This window comes from Equus przewalskii, chromosome 20, assembly GCF_037783145.1.
Source record: "Equus przewalskii isolate Varuska chromosome 20, EquPr2, whole genome shotgun sequence".
Classification (NCBI taxonomy): Eukaryota; Metazoa; Chordata; class Mammalia; order Perissodactyla; family Equidae; genus Equus; species Equus przewalskii.
In genome coordinates this window covers 15,554,779-15,572,101 of record NC_091850.1, presented here as the reverse complement: position 1 = coordinate 15,572,101, position 17,323 = coordinate 15,554,779, and the positions used below count along the sequence as shown (strand labels likewise).

Genomic DNA, 17,323 nt, shown 5'->3' with positions numbered 1-17,323 from the left:
CTGGAATTAGAAAGATTAATTTCCTTCATTGTATGTTACTGATCTACATCGATTGTGCTTCTCTATTTCCTGAACATACAAATGGGGACATTTTATTGCACACTAATCTGGCCTAACCAGTCATTTCACAATCCGTAAAACTCAAAGGTCTTAGGTACAATGGCTCTAGAGCTGTGAAGTCTGATACTAGCCACTAGCTACGTGTGCTTTTGGAGCGCTTGAAATGTGGCTAGTCCAAAATGGCGTTCAAGATATTCTGAAGTGTAAAATACACACCAGATTTGAAAGATCTAATAGAAAAATAAATGGTGAAAGATGTCATTAGTAATATTTCATATACTGATTACATATTGAAATGGTAATGTTTTGAATATATCGTGTAAAATAAGACATACTATTGAAACTAATTCACTTGTTCCTCTTTAGTTTTTTTGTTTAATATGGCTACCAGAAAATTTTAAATTACATATGTGACTTGGCAGTTGTGACTTGCATTGTATTTTATTGGATGGCACTGCTCTATTGGATGCTTCGACCCCAAAACAATGCAAATCAGTTGCAAAGTGAAGGTGCAAATGTTGCAAAAGATGCAGAAGTTGACTAAGCCACTGAAAGTGGTACTGAACTTCACAGATCATGTGCAAAGCCTTGTGAGTGTGGAATTCAGCACAGTTGGACCAGTGGACCACAAAAGAGAAGAACAACAAGGACATCAATTCAAAAAAAGCAATTGAATATTATAGGAAGACCTTGGGAAAATGTATGAAGTCTTCAAACACTTTTTGCAAAAATGATAGTCATGAGTAAGCCACAAAAGTCAAATGGAAAAAGAATGTCTTATCGTACATCAAAAAACAGCAACCAACATGGCTCATTCAAAGAATTCAAAGAAATCAGTGCAGAGTTGTGAAGGTAAGGAGAATTTTGCTAAGTGTGAGATAGATCAAATTTTATAAGTTGTAGTTTCATTTTTAAATATAAAATCCCAATTCAACTGCTTTCTATTATTCACTAGAGAATTTAGTTTCCAATTTTAAGTACATGCAAAAATGTTTAGGTGGCTGGTAAATAAAAGGGAATCATAAATATATGCACACACACATATATATATACACACATACATACATACATATATTTTTACTTTAGCTTCAAATACAAATAACAAGGTTTTGTTTTGTGTAGTGTGAGGTTTTCTCCCCAGCATTTGGCTGCAGGCCCTCAGTCTTTTGAGTCCACTATTTAGAGTCCCATGTATCTTTCTCATATATTTCATTGTCTATGATTTTCACTTTTAATTTCTTTAAAACAAAGTGAGAACTGATAAATACTTGCAAAGTTCCAATAGATTTTAATGCTTTTCCCCCAATCTTATACAATCGTCACACCCACAACTAATTTGATAGACTTTTTCCAGTGTCTTACCTTCGTCCATTCTTTCAAAGCATTTAACTTAGTTTTCAGTGGAACAACTTTCTTTTTGCACTCACATACGCACGTTTTATGAATTCAATAGTCAATTTAATAGTATTTAATTAAATGTCATAGGACAGTTATAATAGGTGTAATCAGGTTTGGGAATAAGTATGACGTATTCTCTTGGGGCCCATAACTCAGCAAGGGCAGGTGCCATGACTATTCATTGTGCTGTGGCATTCTCTGCATGTTGTACGCCACTGTGAATGACGGGTATCTGTTACTGGGTGAGTCAGCGAAGTGGAGGCTGGTTAAGAAACTTTCTACTATAATGTCACCTACGGTGTCCTTGGAGGGGGCCAATTATCCCATAAACTAAGTCAGATTTCCTGACTTAGAATATCTGAAAATATCTGGGAAGTATGGTGTCTAGAAAGAGTATGGAGAAACCAAGTTCTAGCCCCAACTCTCCTGCAAGTATTTCATAATAAACATTTATAAGTCTCATAGAACACCAGCTTTTGCTCTATCCTCAAGGTTACATTCTTACTCTTCAAGTCTACCTAAGGCATAGATCTCACATACGGAGGCTTGAAAACATGTGCACGCATGCACACACACACACAAACACACACAGTGATGGATATGAAATTCTATCAGAGTCAGCCTAATAAATACCCACTAATAAAAATATCTGTAGACGGAAATGTTTTATTTAATTTTGTAAATATGAAAAACAACAAATATTCCCAGAGAAGAAGAAAATTCCTTGTATGTGCATAGTAGGTGCTTAATAAATATATGATGAATGATATACAGGCTGAAATATTTCTGCCAGTGCATATGAAATCTATTCATTCTAATGTCAGTGATATTTACGCACAATGAGGAAATGCACCAATATTAAACGGGATCCTCCAAGTGAATGTGGTGTAGGAACCGAAGTGTGACAGGTGATTTCCAGAAGCACTACGTGGAAGCAGTGATCTGTAAAGCGTAGGCGTAAAGGTTACCGAAGTTGTCATGGCATAAATGAAATCGTTGCAATGTTTATATCTGAGAAAGGATGGAAATGACCTTGGAAATAGTAATTGGAGTGTTCAGTGTACAAGCAACCCTTGAAGAGACACAGTCTCCTGTAGGCCATTAAAGAAATCAAATTAAGCCAATTCGACATATGCTTTGTCCAGTAATATAAAGCAGGATCCAACAGCACCAAAACCAGAGCTGGAGTCTTAACCACGCTCCAGACTCAGCCCATGGGTTAAATTCTCCTCAAAGACTTTGTATTAACGTATGACAGAGGAAGAACATCCTTTTCAGTCAAGCATATCCTTGGATTATTTTTCTCTCTTAAAAAAAATCAGTTTGTCAGTGTCTAGATGCATAATGACAACCTGAATATTTATATAAAAGATTAGGGGGGAAATGACTCAAAGCATCAAAAACTAGGTGGAAGACCAGCACTTAGGTTTTTCCCTGGCGGTGTGTGGTGGACGGAGGCGGTCAAAGAGCCGTGGCTAGTTGACAACGCTGCGTTCGGTACCCTGCTCACTTGGTCCCGTTCTCATCACTGTGTACCAAGTGAGGCGAAAGCTAGTTTTGCCGGAATCGCTTTCTACTTTGCTACTCTGGCCAAACTTCAAAATTGGAACACGTCTGAGAGGTGAAAGGCGTCCTCTCACTACTCTCACCCACAGGTACCTGAATATGTGTGTGCATATTTAAACGTCTTTCGATCTAAATAGGAAACAGGAAAGTTTACCCTTTTCAATTTAGGATTTGGTGGGTGTGGTCATCCGGGAAGACCTGGGAAATAACTACTGTTTGGTTTGGATGATACATTTGGCTACCATTGAAAGAGCGTGTAATTATAGCCTAAAAGTAGACTTAAAATTTTAACAGATTTACCTAAACTTTCAAAATTTGTATCGTTGGATGTAACTATCTAAAACTACCTTAAGGCAGAGGTGTAGCAGTGTTCAAAACATTGAGCTAATATGAAATCAGGACCGTTTAAAAAAATCCCTCGGATATCCCCATCCTCCTCTGTTAACATTTACACTCGCGAAGGGCGCTTTCGTTTTATCTATTTCCAAGGAGCCAAAGAAATTATTTTGTAGACAGTTCAGACTTTTGTCTAAATATATGAAGACTAAGAGAGCGCTCTCCTTCCTGTTCATGAGGAACCTTCCCCCTCCGTCCCCCCTGTCTTAATTAATGTTTCACAAAATAAGCCTAGGGACGCTACTCCCGGGTTGTGGGAGATTTCCCATCACAGACAATCCGGCTCGAGGAAAAGAAGGGAGGGGAGAAATAAACGCGACACAGCAGCTCTACTAGCCTGAAGAAAGGTCGAAAATCATTAACATGTAAATAGTGCTTTTTCCATTCCAAAGCACCTTATCGCCGAGACGCCCCCAGGGACTGGAAGGGGTGGGAACGCCACGTTAGGCAACTCGGCCGCTGCAGGGGTGGGGGCGGAGGGAGCCCCGATCCTGCGGGGAAGAGCGACGTGCCACTCGCCGCATCGGATTCGGGGAGGGCCAGAACCTGGCGGAGGATGACATTAGCGAGCACTTCCTGGCACAGCGCTGGTTCCTTCCCTAAACGTGCTGTATCTGGTCCCGTACACCAAAGACAGCGGAGCTAAAAATAAACACCTACAGGGACCCCCGCCCGTCCCTGTTTCTCTAGCCGGGGGCGGGGTAGGGGATAAGGGAAGCGTCCCAAATCGGTGACTTCAGGTTGTGAACAAGACATTCCAAGAAACTCAAGTTTTTCTTTACAGCACGAGGCAAAGGGAGAAGGGCAAAAGAGCAGGAAAGCTGTTTTAAAAAACTTTTTTGATGCGCGGCAGCAGGTCTGCCGAACGTTGGGTTCCTTTCGCTTTGCAGCAGAGGACAGCCCTGGGCGCCACCTGCGCGTCGCGCGCCGAGTTGGGGTGGGGGCTGGGTCCGCGCCCGGCTTCCCCGACGCCCACGGCAAAGGGCAGTGCGAATGACAGACTGCACGCCCTCTCGTCTGAGTCCTGTTCAACGCACCATACACCCAAGTTCGAAGTGCAACCCCCGCTGGGCGAGCTCAGGCCGAGATTGCGGCGGAGAGGAAGCGGCGCGACGCTGCCGCCGAGGCTCCTCCTCTCGCCGGTGCAGCCCGGGACTACCTGGCGGCGCGGCGGGCGCAGCGTGCAAAGCGCAGGGCGCGCCCGAGGCGGCCACGTCCGAGGCCACCCTCCGACCCGCAAGCGGGGCCGATCGCGCAGCCCACTCCCTCCACCTGCGGCCCTTCGTCCCCGCGGCCGGACCCGGTGCGCCCGCCCGTCCGTCCAGGCCGAGCGCCCGGCGGGCCGCGCTCACGCTCTTGGCGCAGGCGGCCCTACGCTGGCGGCGCAGCGCCCGCCCGTCCGCCCGCCCGCCCCCCTGCACTCTCCCCGCCCCCTCCCTCCCTCGCAGGGGCCGAGCGAATGTAGCCCGCGAGAGAAAATGGCGGCGGCGGCGGGCAATCGCGCCTCGTCGTCGGGATTCCCGGGCGCCGGGGCGGCGAGCCCCGAGGCGGGCGGCGGCGGAGGGGCCCTCAAGGCGAGCAGCGCGCCCGCGGCGGCCGCGGGGCTGCTCCGGGAGGCGGGCAGCGGGGGCCGCGAGCGCGCGGACTGGCGGCGGCGGCAGCTGCGCAAAGTGCGGAGTGTGGAGCTGGACCAGCTGCCCGAGCCGCCGCTCTTCCTCGCCGCCTCGCCGCCGTCCTCCTCCACTTCCCCGTCGCCGGAGCCCGCGGACGCTGCGGCGGGCGGGAGCGGTTTCCAGCCTGCGGCGGTGCCGCCGCCCCACGGAGGCGCGAGCCGCGGCGGCACCCACCCTTCCGAGCCGGCGGCCGCCCCGGACAGCGGCGCCCCGAGCCCCGCAGGGGCCGAGCCCGGCGAGAAGCGGACGCCCGCTGCCGAGCCGCCTCCTGCGGCGGCCCCCGCCGGGTGAGCAGCGCGGCCGGGGGCGCGGCGGGGACTTGGGGGGCGGGCGGGGGCAATGAATGAACCCGGGCGCGGCGCACGGCGTCTTGGATCCGCGCGGAGAAGCGGGCGCGCCGCTCGCCGGGACCGGGTCCTCGGGCACCCCCTTTGACCCTCGGGCGTCAGGCGGCGCCCCGGACCTGGCCTGAAGGACAGGACAGGGGCCCGGGGCGGCGACGTGCCAGAGAGTTTGTTATTGTTTGCAGACATGTGACAGGCATGCGAGCCGCGCTGCGGGGACCCGTTGAGATAAGGTGTGGGGGCCTGGGCTGGTTTTGTGGGGCCCCCGGAATCGGAGCTCTCCGAGGCCCCCGGTGCAGGACCCTGGTGCTGCCCTCGGGGCCGGGTTGGGGGGCAGGCAGCAGCCCGGTGGCAGCCCTCCTGGACGAGAGTCCCCGGGGGCGACGGGGATGAGGCCCGAGCCTGCAGGCGGGCAGTAGTCAAAAAAGGGGCGGGGTGGGTGAGGACCCCCAGCCGGAGGCCCGGTGGGGAGCTGGAGGGCGGAGGAGAAAGCGGCGAGGTCCCCGCGGCTGTGACAGGCCGAGCCCCTCGGCAGGTACGGGGGGCCAGGCCCGGACGGAGGCGGCGCGCCCGCAGGGGGCTGCGGGTGGACCACTCGGTAACGCCTGTCAAAGTGGTGCGGGCGGACGGGCTGCGAGCTCGCTGGGCTGCCGTCTTTTAGGACGTGGGGTTTCCTAATTGCATTCCCCAAGGGGCTCCGAGTGTTCTCGGGAACGCAGACTGCACCGCTACAACTTGAGTGACTTCTGTTTGGAGTTTGAATTTGGCCTTTGAAGTTTGCGTTTGGCGGAGTGGTGTGAGGCCAGGACCGGATGTGTCAGCCATTCAGTTTGAAAGCGGTGGGGACCGCTCCCCGCAGCCTCCCCGGCGTGGCTGGGGACCGCGGCGCGGGTGCGGTGCTTCCTGCTCGGTGCAGCTGCGCGGGCCGCCCGCCCACTGCCGGTTCCCCGGGCCACGGTGCGGTGGGCTTAGGCTCAGAGTCCTCCGGTGCCTCTGCATTACGGGGTGTGTAAGGGATCTCAGACCGGCGGTTCTTGGCCTGACCCTGTTGGCAACTGGAAATTTTCATGTTAAAGGAAGTTCTTTTAAGCGTAACTGCCGTGATCCCTGTTTTAAAAAAAGTCTGACTACTGTATGCAAAGCACAGTCTCGATGGTGGTTTTGAGTTGCCGGAACTCTTTCTGTGATCGTCATCCATTGCCCTGTAGAATTTTCTGACCTTTATTCTGAGTATTTTAAAGGCAGTGTCTTATGTTTGTTTCCCTTGTGAGACGAAACGGACAGTAGGGATCTTTGGTTTTGGTTAATTATCGAAAGTTATTTGGCACTTTTTTTGAACTTGATTGTTTATTAAAAACACAGTTCGTTTGTTACTTGGAAGTTGCCCCCTCCATTTTACCCTCCAAAAACACCCTTAAAAAATGTGGTCAGCACTGTCATGGCAATATTGAGAGGAAAGGAGATCTGTGACTGTGATAGTTCTCTGTGTGCACTTGTGCATGTAACTTAGTCTTACAGGAGTTACGTTCCTCTGCACTTTCCTGCTTCTGTGCAGATTGGCTGAAACCTTCACTAGAATAATTCTTTGAAGGCACTTGTTACTACAAATGAGTTCCATATAAAAATATTAAACCCTAAATTTGAGAAATTAATGGTATCTATTCTCATGAGACCAACTTTTTGGTTACAGTAAATAATGTAGCAAGTGTCAGCATTCTAGTCATCTTAATGAGCTATGAATATAGTAGAAGAGCAACCATTGTAAAAATGTGTAGAAGTTGTTTAAAGTTATCGCCACACAAAATAAGAGGACTAAAGTGGAGGTAGATAGAATTCAGGGACTGAGTAATCTATGCTTAATGTTCACATTTTATAACCCAGGTCTTTTTCCCCTCTTTGTTTAAGGGGTGGATTATAGTCACACAGTATATGAAATAATGGGCTAGTCAGCATAATCACTTTTTAAATGAATTTCATTAGCCAGAATGCTGTTTGTTCACTCCAAATGTCATACCTAAAGAATTCCTTTATAATAAAATGTTGATTCTCCATCCTTTTGAAATAGTGATTCCCCCCCCCATTTCCTTGTCAATGGGATTGAAATTCATTTGAATCTGTTGGTATAAGCACTTTGATTATAAGCAGTTCAATAAAATCTCAATAGAAATTTACAGTTTACTTTTTTGACGATACATAGTTATATTCGTACTTTCAGGAGGAAAATCTAACATTGAGATTTTGAAATACTTTTATGTTTCTGTAGTAGTGTGGGTCTGGAGATCCCGTCTTTTTAAAGACCTATTGTATTTTGTTTTAAAAAGAATTCTGTGATTTTTTATTTGAGAATTTCCTTCAGTGGATCTTTGTATGTAGAAATCGAAAGTGTAGAAAATACATTTGTGGAGTATAAATGATATAAATAATACTCGTATTAAAAATAGAAGATTTGAAGTCTGTCCCTCTTCTTCAGGGTAATAACTGAAATCATTGGAAGTTTTGTGCCTGTAAGTGGCGCCCTAGGGTTTGGAATTTTTACTTATTTTACAGAATTAGGGGCTTTTTCTTCCTATTTACTGTCTTTGAAGAAAAATTACAGTGTTACTCTCCATTGAACAGGCTATTGTGAGTTTGGTAGATATAATTACTCCATCCTATTTTTGTACCTTAAAAAAACCTAACTATCAATTTGCTGGCCCTATGAAAGAACAAGATATGCTGTACTTGTTAATGTTAGTTTTTTGTTTAAAACAATTTCATAGGCTGCTTTTGTATCCTCATATAGCCCTCAGCTTTCACTTCCTTTTAGAAGCTGCTAGGATAAAAATATAATTTACTGACTTTCAGTAAAAAGAGGAGATATAGAAGCATTATTACCTAAAAATACATTAAAAAAAGTTACGTTGTGATTTCATAAAACAATAGTAGTTACATAAATTAATCTTACATGAATCTGTAATTTTGTAGTTATGAATTGTCTCCAAGTTTTATTTTAAATCAGGTAAAAAAATTAATGCATTCTTCAAAGATTAATCTCATTAAATATAATTCTGAACGAGAAATATCAGAGCTAGAATTTTTGCCAACTTTTGTTTTCTTTTCGTATCTGATTTTGGCAAGGGTGACTGGTTAACCAACATTCCTTAATATATGATTTCCAATACACTATAATAACTCCATTTTGTGAGAGACAAAAACCAGGAAGTAGCCCTGTTCATTGATTTCTTTCATGTCTGCTGTACCATCTCAAGCGTATGTTGCATGTTTTAAAAATGATCACTGACTTATCAACATGAAGATTTCAAAACATGGAAAGAAAGGAGTGTTCTTTGCTTTCAACAAGAGCTAAAGAACCAGCTACAGCTTGCCTAGGCTGTCTGCTGATCAGTCCTTGACACTGGCTGTGAGCATTCCGGAAGGAGAAATGATGGGGTGGCAAGGCAGTTAATGGGGAATGGATTCCCCTGAGGAAAAAGATGGGGCATTCAGAAGTGCTCTGAGTTAAAAAGCACAACTTTTGCACTTTGTATCCCATTTTCTTGAGTTTAGGGGTATTTCTCTGTTAAGAAGGCAATAGAAAAACATGGCATGCAAAAGTAATAGTCTCCATAGGCTGCTTAAGAGCTGCAGGATACTACACCTCTGACCTTGGAAGGCTTTGCTTATATCAGATATACCAAATATATTCCTTAGACATGGTGGTTTTCCTCAGACCTGGCCTCTTTAAATATCCTAAGTTAAAAGTTAGAGCTACTTAAAAGTGTAAAAGGGTAGAAGAATAATGTGAGGAAATGTGTAGTATTAGGAATTAATCCAAGTTGTCTTTAAGAAATAACTTAAGAACATTTTTAAAGATGAAAGAAATAATCAGGAACAGAATGAAAGTAAATGGTTCATTGCAAAGCAGTGAGATTAGTTAGATGTTCTTATTGCAAGAATATAAGAGGATTTTAGCTTTGACTAAAACCTGTTCGTTGAGCATGTAGATACGTCTTTTTATATGGTCACCTCTTGCATTCTGTGTGTCAGGCAAGTTATATATATATAAAACCTCATCTCGCATCACTGCAGCCCTCCAAGGCATTGTAATTTCTGTTTTTGAAAGGTGGAAACTCATCTGCAACGCTTAAGTCCCATGATCACTCAACTAGAAGACAGAGCTAGGATTCAAACCCAAGTCAGTCTGATTCCACAGTCCATTTCTTTCCACTCCTCTATGCCTCCTCCATTTTCTTTTTCAAATTAGTAGATGATTTTTAAAGAGAAAGTTCTGCAGGAGTCTGAACAGACTGGGTAGGCCTCTAGCTAGTGACACTGCCGGTACATTTGTCTCCTGATATGTGTACAATGCTTAACTTTCTGTAACCTGGCCTCGTACATGTAATACAAGTAAATTGGACTTAGATCATCTCATCATGTTAGGCAAGGATACTAATCACTGTTGAGTGTTTCTTAGATATCTTGATTTGTGCTGTATTAAATCGTAAGTGGAAGGAAATAAAGAAGTTGAAATAAACATCACTCACTCATCTTAATCATCACACATGGAGAGAAACTTCCACTATGGCTGGACCCTGCCCCTTTGTTACTATTTTAGATTTCATTCATCCAACGATTAGGAACCTCTACAAGGCAGTGGTCTAGTGGAAGAGAAAAAGATGATCAATGCACAGCCTCTGTTTCTGTTGGTAGATTGTTGAATGAACCTGTTTCGCAATACCATGTTAAGTGCTGTAATGGAGATGGGAGTACAGAGGGGCACCCGGATTAAAAACTAGTGCTCTGAATCTCATCCACAACATTCCACACTGTATTCCTGCGGTGAATGCAATGGTACTTCCCTACCTTCCTGAGGAATTACTTGGCTGTCCAGGTTAGTAGTTAAGGGTGGGAGCTTTGTTCTACTTTCTGTTTGTACATTTGGTTTGCTAGCTTTTGCTCTTTTCCTTTGGTCTCTTTCCCTTTTCTGAGGACAGATATGTGCTGTAGTTTTCCCGTTTCCACAGTAATGGGAAAAGGACTCTAGATACAGATTAGTTTCAAACTATTTCTGCCTGTACTCTTAAGAGCAGTATATATGGAACTGCAAGTTCAGACATGATTTTTTTCTTTCTTGAAAGAGAAAATTAAAATGGGGAGCAAGAAACTCATTACCTGCCAACGCTGGTTTTAAAATTGCCCTTGTTAGTAGTAACAACAGTTCTGCTAGTTAAGAAAACGTTGGGAGATGTAAAATATGCTCTAGGGCGTAAAATAATCAAGAAGATATGCTTGTCTTCATTGACTCTGGCATATCACAGTTGGTTTAGGTATGTTTGGTATGGAAGGGAGTTCTGTATTGTTAGCGATTGAGTCCTTGGGAATACCATTCTGGTTAGTTTGGTTTAATAGATTGAGGTATTGTAGAGTGCCAAGAACTGTTAAGTTCCTGAGACCCACCAAGTGTGTGTATCAGAAATTATAGTCTGTCACCTGGGAATCGTTGATGAGACTATCGGATCTCTTGAAGACGGGAGGACGTCCCTGGAACTTACACAGTGCTCTAGTTAGTGAGTTAACTAGTTTATTCTGTGTGAGCATGATGATGAGCGTATGTGGAGTGAGGAGAGGGGAGATGCTGAGCCATAGGTGGAGGCTTTACACTTGATGAATAGACGTGATCATTGCCTTTCTTCATTGTCTAAATAATCATTCAACTGATATATTATCAGATGATCTTCAAACTGGTCTTACAGCATTCTGAATACTAAATATCAGTTATTAACAGCCAAGGAATTCTGTCTTATTCTTTATACCATTGCCCAGCACCTAAACTAGTGTCTGGCACCCATGAGTATTAGGTGCCCATGAGTGTTAGGATGAATTAGTTTTCCTAAAGTGGTTATTTTAAAATCAGTCTATCGGAAGATTACAGTGATTTGCTGTGATTAGATTTTAGCTTGTCATGATGTAGCTTAAGGCAAGTTTTAAAGACAAGAACTGTTTCTTAAAAGTTTTCATCCATTGCCTGATACTTAGTATCAGTAGTTGGTATTTAGCAAGCAGTGGTTGATAGTACTGAACAATTTTATATAATGTAAAACTTACAATAATTAGTTTTAATAAGTGAGTGTAGTTGCAAAGTAATTGGAGCCATTCTCAAAGTGTCAAATATTGAGAAAATTGAGTTTCTGGTATTTGAAAGCGTCTAGTTATTTGGGCTGATGGGTAAACCCTCCTGATTTTCTTCTTAACCCTGGCAGTTCTCCCTTGATGACCCATCATCCTTCTCTTGAACATTAATGTTAGAAGATCCTCAGAGTGGTCCTAGGGCTTCTGTCCTTCTGTCTCCTCCACCCCCAGCCCAGTCTCATTAATGCCTTTAAATCAGTTATTGGCCATTCACAAATGATTGCAGTTTCTTTTCCTAACCATGACCTCTCCTAAGCTCCAGACCCACACCTCCCCGTCTGCATGACACATCCAAACCCAGATACTTAAAACCAAATTCAGGATTTATTCCTATACCTTGTGCTGCTACTATGTTCCCTGCCCATGAAATGGCAAGACCAGAACCTACTGCTTGACAACTGCTCATGTTCAGTCCATCCTCAGAGGCTGCTGATCTGACCTGTTACCACATCCCTAGTCCAGGCTGCCATAATCTCTCATTTGTTCTATGTAGCAGCCTCCCCACTGCTCCCTGTATCCTGCTTTCTCCCTTCCAATCTGTTCTCCGTATTATGTGGCCAGAGTAATCATTTAAAAAGGCAAATCTGATTATAACAGTTTTCCTCTAGAAAAATAAGTAAAATTAAGTAAAAAAATTTCAAATGCTTTCCATTTGGATAAAGACCGGAGAATCCTTAGCATGCCCTACCGAGTCCCTGCCTGCTCTGGTCCCTGCCTGCCTCTCCAGGCCCGTCTCAGATCACACTCACCCTGTTCTCTGCAGGATTGCCTCCTTTCGCTTCCTCACGCTCAGCACACGCCTCCTGCCCTTGGGCCTTTGCTTGCACCGCCTGCTCCCTCTGCCGGGAACACTTGCCCCAGTCCCAGGTCAGCTCCTCCTGGTTCAGATCTCAGCTCGCTGATCTTCTGCAGGGAAGCCTCCCTTCCCTGAGCTCCCCCACTGACTGTGTAGCAGTGCCCCTACTGCCGGCCGTTTTGAGTTTACACTTGTTACCTCATTTGATGAATGGCTGCCTCCCCCAGAAGACGGTAAGACCTGAGTGGGCAGGGCCTGTCCCTGGGTAGGGACCCAGCACCTAGCAAAATGCCTGGCCCAGAGTAGACACGCAGTAAATATTTGTTGAATAAATGGGTGAGGGTAATAATGACATGGCGAGTTCAACGTAGTGGAGTGTCTGTTCTTCCTCTTTTGTCGGACGTGGTCTAGGATGTAGCTGAGACAAGGTTAAACAGCAAAAGCCTAGATGACTGGTGCTTCCAAATTGTCCATTTGTAATAGATTCCTTGGGAGGTATCTGGACTATGAGACACGCCAGGTGCCTTGAGTGACGTAGGACAGCTTAATGTGGTATAGAGGAAATAGCTGTAGTGCATGATAATCTGCTATAGGTAAGGAGAGTTTGCTATCTGTAGGTAATTCTTCTGCACTTACTAGGGAGTTGAGAATGTGTGTGTATACATATCTATATGAATAAATATCCACATAAAGGTTATGCATCAATATAATTGAATTACTTTTTTCAAATTCTCAGAATGTTATCTAAATTTAAGATACCATTTTTAGGATTCCTATTCCAGTGTATTCATATGAATAAATATAAAGATGTCATGCATTAATGTAATTGTTCCTTTTTCAAGTACTCAGAATGTTATCTAAACTTCAGGTGCCACTTTTAGGATTTTTGTCCCAATAACCCTACTTCATCCAAAATTTATTAATTTGTTATTGATAATAATTCAACTTGAGATAAATAGTAGTTCACATTTGCATTAAAGAAAAGATTTGCTAGGCAAATACTTTATGAGATTTCAGGAGCCAAGAACCCATGTAACAGAAAATGTTTTAAAGTTTACTGGTGGTAACTAAACCCTGCAGCCTCCCTTATCTGGAACATACTAAACGCACTAAGAAGTGAGGAAAAAAGGCTCTGAGCCGCCAAAGGGCCTGTAACAAAATCTGTGCTTTGAAGTTCTGTGATTTTACACTTAGCAGAGTTCCAAGGGCATTCGCTCCGGATTAGTTGACACTTATTTAAAATATTATTCTTGCATCTTGTCCATTTGGTGTCTATATCATGCAGCAATTAACAACAGCCAATGAAGGGCTGGCAATGTGAGCAGAGTCATGTTCCCTGAAGGCAGCAGTGTCGGCAGAGAGACCTGAGAGCAGAGGAGAGAGGGAGAGAGAGGAGGACATTAAAACATTGCAATCGGGGGCCACCTGGTGTTGGAACATTCAATTCCACATACCTGAATACCTCTAAGATTATAAATTTATTAAATCACAGCACTTTCCAACATTACTTTTGGGGCATGAGTTTGTTTATTTGTAAAATGAGTGTGATCAGGATTATATATGATTTCCTTTTTTAATGGCAACCATGTCTCGTTAATACAAGCTTGTCTTGTTTCTGTCTACTCAATGAACTAAAGTTAGAAAGCTTGTAACTTCTTAAGGAAGATTTCCATCTAAGATAGTTGTAGAAAGTATTTTGATCCCTAAAGTGGTAAACGTCTAAATTATCTAGAAGAGGTAGTTCTCTAGCCTTGATGATACTGGATAAATGAAATACGTAAAATTGGATGTTGCTCATTAGAAACATTTTGTGGATTGTCTGTGTGGGGAAGTATTTTTGCCTTATTTGTTGACCTGAGTCATTTTATACCCTGCGATTTCTTTAAAGTACTTAATAATTAATTGCCACCACCACCAATATATACTGACCTTTCTCCTAGTTAGACTGTGAGGAGTCAGAAGTAAGCTCCAGCTTTGTAACATTGACTAAGTTATTTAATTACTGCAAGGTTTTTGGTTTAATAAAATGGCTACTTGTGAAAGCATTCTTTTATTTTTAATTTTTTTTTTTGAGGAAGATTACCCCTGCGCTAACGTCCACTGCGAATCCTCCTCTTTTTGCTGAGGAAGATTGGCCCAGAGCTAACATCCATGCCCACCTTCCTCCATTTTATATGTGGGACACCTGCCACAGTGTGGTTTGACAAGCGGTGTGTAGGTCCACACCCGGGACCTGAACCAGAGAACCCCGGACTACCGAAGCGGAATGTGCGAACTTAACCACTGTGCAACTAGGCTGGCCCCTGTGAAAGCATTCTTAATGTGTATATGCTTTAAGATGATAAGTATTTTGAAACAGATATTTCACATTTCGTCTTTTTTTCCCCTTCAAAATAATTAATGGGCTGCATCCATTATTTATTTTCTGGATTTCTATTGGTATTCTTAAATTCTTCTTGGTAATGCATCATATTATATTCATTGAACCTTAGATTTTAAAAAAGATGTGGCAGATTAATGTGTATGTTAATGTCCCTGAAAAAGTTTTAGTGTTTTAATCTAAAATTATTTTGAATTTTGAAAATACATTTCAATTGTTTTGGCACAGTAGCACTTCCATGCTGTTATGCAAAGTCCTTATGATGTTTGTGGGATTCTGAATTTATAGAATTAAACTTCATTAATAAAGTGATCAGAGCAGAACAATTTATTTTAAAAAATGTATATCTTTATCGTTTAACAAAAAGGACTATACCATGTAGACTGCTATATAATTTGCTTTTTTTCTTAACAGTATTTTGTTAGTTATCTTAGTGATGAACATAGAGCTATCTTTTTAATGATTGCATGGTGCACCATCATATGGATGTCTCATTAAACAGTTTCCTGTTTTTAGACATTTATATTTTTTGCTTTTTGGTTGTTGTATTAAACTTCAGTGACTACTATGGTATACAGCTGTTCATGTATTTGTGCATCTAGTTCTGTAAAATAAATATTCAGAAGTAGAATTGTTGAATCAAAAGACATGCATATCTAAAAATTTGATCAGATGACCCAATTGCCCTGTAAAACGTTGTGCCAGTTTACATTTACCTCACAGTATGTGAGCGTACCCATTTGTCCCACATTCTTACCAACATTGCATATCATCAGTCTTTCATTTTTGCCAATCTGATGGATGGAAGATGGTTTATTTTTATTATTATTATTTCTTTTGGTGAGGAAGACTGGCCTTGAGCTAACATCTGTGCCAATTTTCCTCTATTTTGCATGTGGGACGCTGCTATAGCATGGCTTGATGAGTGGTGTGTAGGTCCATGCCTGGCATCTGATCTTGTGAACCCCGGGCCACCAAAGCAAAGCATGAAAACTTAACCACTGCACACTAGGCTGGCCCCGAAAGGTGGTTTATTTTAGTTTGCATTTCTTAGCTTTTTGGCATCATTGTATAATTTGTCACGTTTATTGACAATTTCATACTTCTTTTGTGTACTGCCTTTCACACATGGGAGAGAATTGTTCATTTTTTCTTACAGATTTGTAAGCATCCTTTGTATATTAGAATATTAGCTCTAGTATGTATTGCAGCTCTTCCACTTTTGTGTTATGACTCATGAATTTCAATTATAGTATTTTTCCATAAAGAAACTTTATTTTTTCACATTCCAGTTCTTTCTTTCATTATTTCTGTGTTCAGGTCTTATAGAATGGCCCTCTGTACAGGCAGTGCCATGTAGCGGTTAAGAGTATAGACGCTGGAGTTCTAGTCAGAGTTTCACCACTGTCAAGTAGTGTGATTGGGAGTTTACTTAACTTCCTTGCACTGCAGTTTCCTCAACTGTGGAATGAAGGTACTACTTCACAGTTGTTGTGAGGATGGAAGTGTTTGTAGAGTTCTTAAACCAGTGCTTGGTGCATGGTAAATGCTGTGTAAGTCATAGCTATTATTAGTACCTACTGCAAGATTATAAAAATTCACCAGTGTTTTCTAGTGGTATTTTTATAGGTTAAAAATACTTAATGGGTTTTTAAAAAATACTTTAATCTCTGATCCCTCTGAAGTTTAAGGGGTGACCTGGGACTCTGACTTTACTTTCTCCAAATGACTGGCTAGGTGCCCCAGCACTATTTATTGATGAAAAGTATCCCCTTTATCACATACTAAATTCTCATATATTTGGAAATTCCCAAATGCATTTCTTTATTTCAGATCCTTTTCTTTCACCAGGTGCCTGAATTCCTCAATAACTATATCTCAAGTTTTGTACAAAAATTAAAAGAAAGTCATTGACTAGAGAGAAAAAGACATATCAGATTATTTGCTGTATCTTTGCTGACTCATTCTTATTGATGTTTTGGTGCCTACAATGTCTTGGCGTCAGTGACAGAACCCTGCATCCAGTTCCCTCAAGGATAGCTTCTCTAGGAGGTGCAGCTCTGCCAGGCGCTGCACACTACATATCCAGACTGAATCCCTCTCCTCCCCAAGCTCTCCATCCTCCTCTCCCATCTCCTGGCCGTTTGGGGTGCGCGTTGGTAATCCCTGCCGCCATCTCTCATTGGGGTGCTCTTACTCCTCTGGCTTTCTCACCCTCAGTGTCCAGTCAGTCTCCAGTTCTCTGCCAGCCTTGGAATCCACTCCCCAACCCACCCCCACCCCCACCCTCCCGGCTGCTAGCTGAGGGTCAAGCCCCTGTCACCGTATCCCAACTTTTGCAAAGCCTCTTTCCTCACCAGTCTCTTGTTTTGGGACATGTCTTCCTCTGTCTTTTCTCTCCACTGCAGTTAGAGTGAGGCTTGACACTTCTGTCCATGAAACCTTTTCTTCACCCTCAGGATAAAGTCTAGACTCCGTAATATAACTCAGAAGTCCCTGGTGATCAGCTCTGCTCCCCCTTCCAGAACACTTTGCTCCAGTC

General features: G+C 43.3%; 1 protein-coding gene across 2 annotated transcripts in view; it reads left to right on the top strand.

The window, feature by feature from the left end:
• Positions 1-4,845: 4,845 nt before the first annotated feature.
• Positions 4,846-17,323, top strand: part of MAP3K1 (mitogen-activated protein kinase kinase kinase 1) — a 74,402-nt gene continuing 61,924 nt past the window's right edge. The window contains exon 1 of one of the 2 annotated variants that reach the window (XR_011530328.1): positions 4,846-5,380. Coding sequence is in view for 1 of the 2 variants with exons in the window: in XM_070586881.1 (XP_070442982.1) it covers positions 4,899-5,380 (482 nt within the window). In the remaining variant the exon portion in view is untranslated. The remainder of the gene's footprint in view (positions 5,381-17,323) is intronic. The other variant, XM_070586881.1, reaches the window with a different exon arrangement.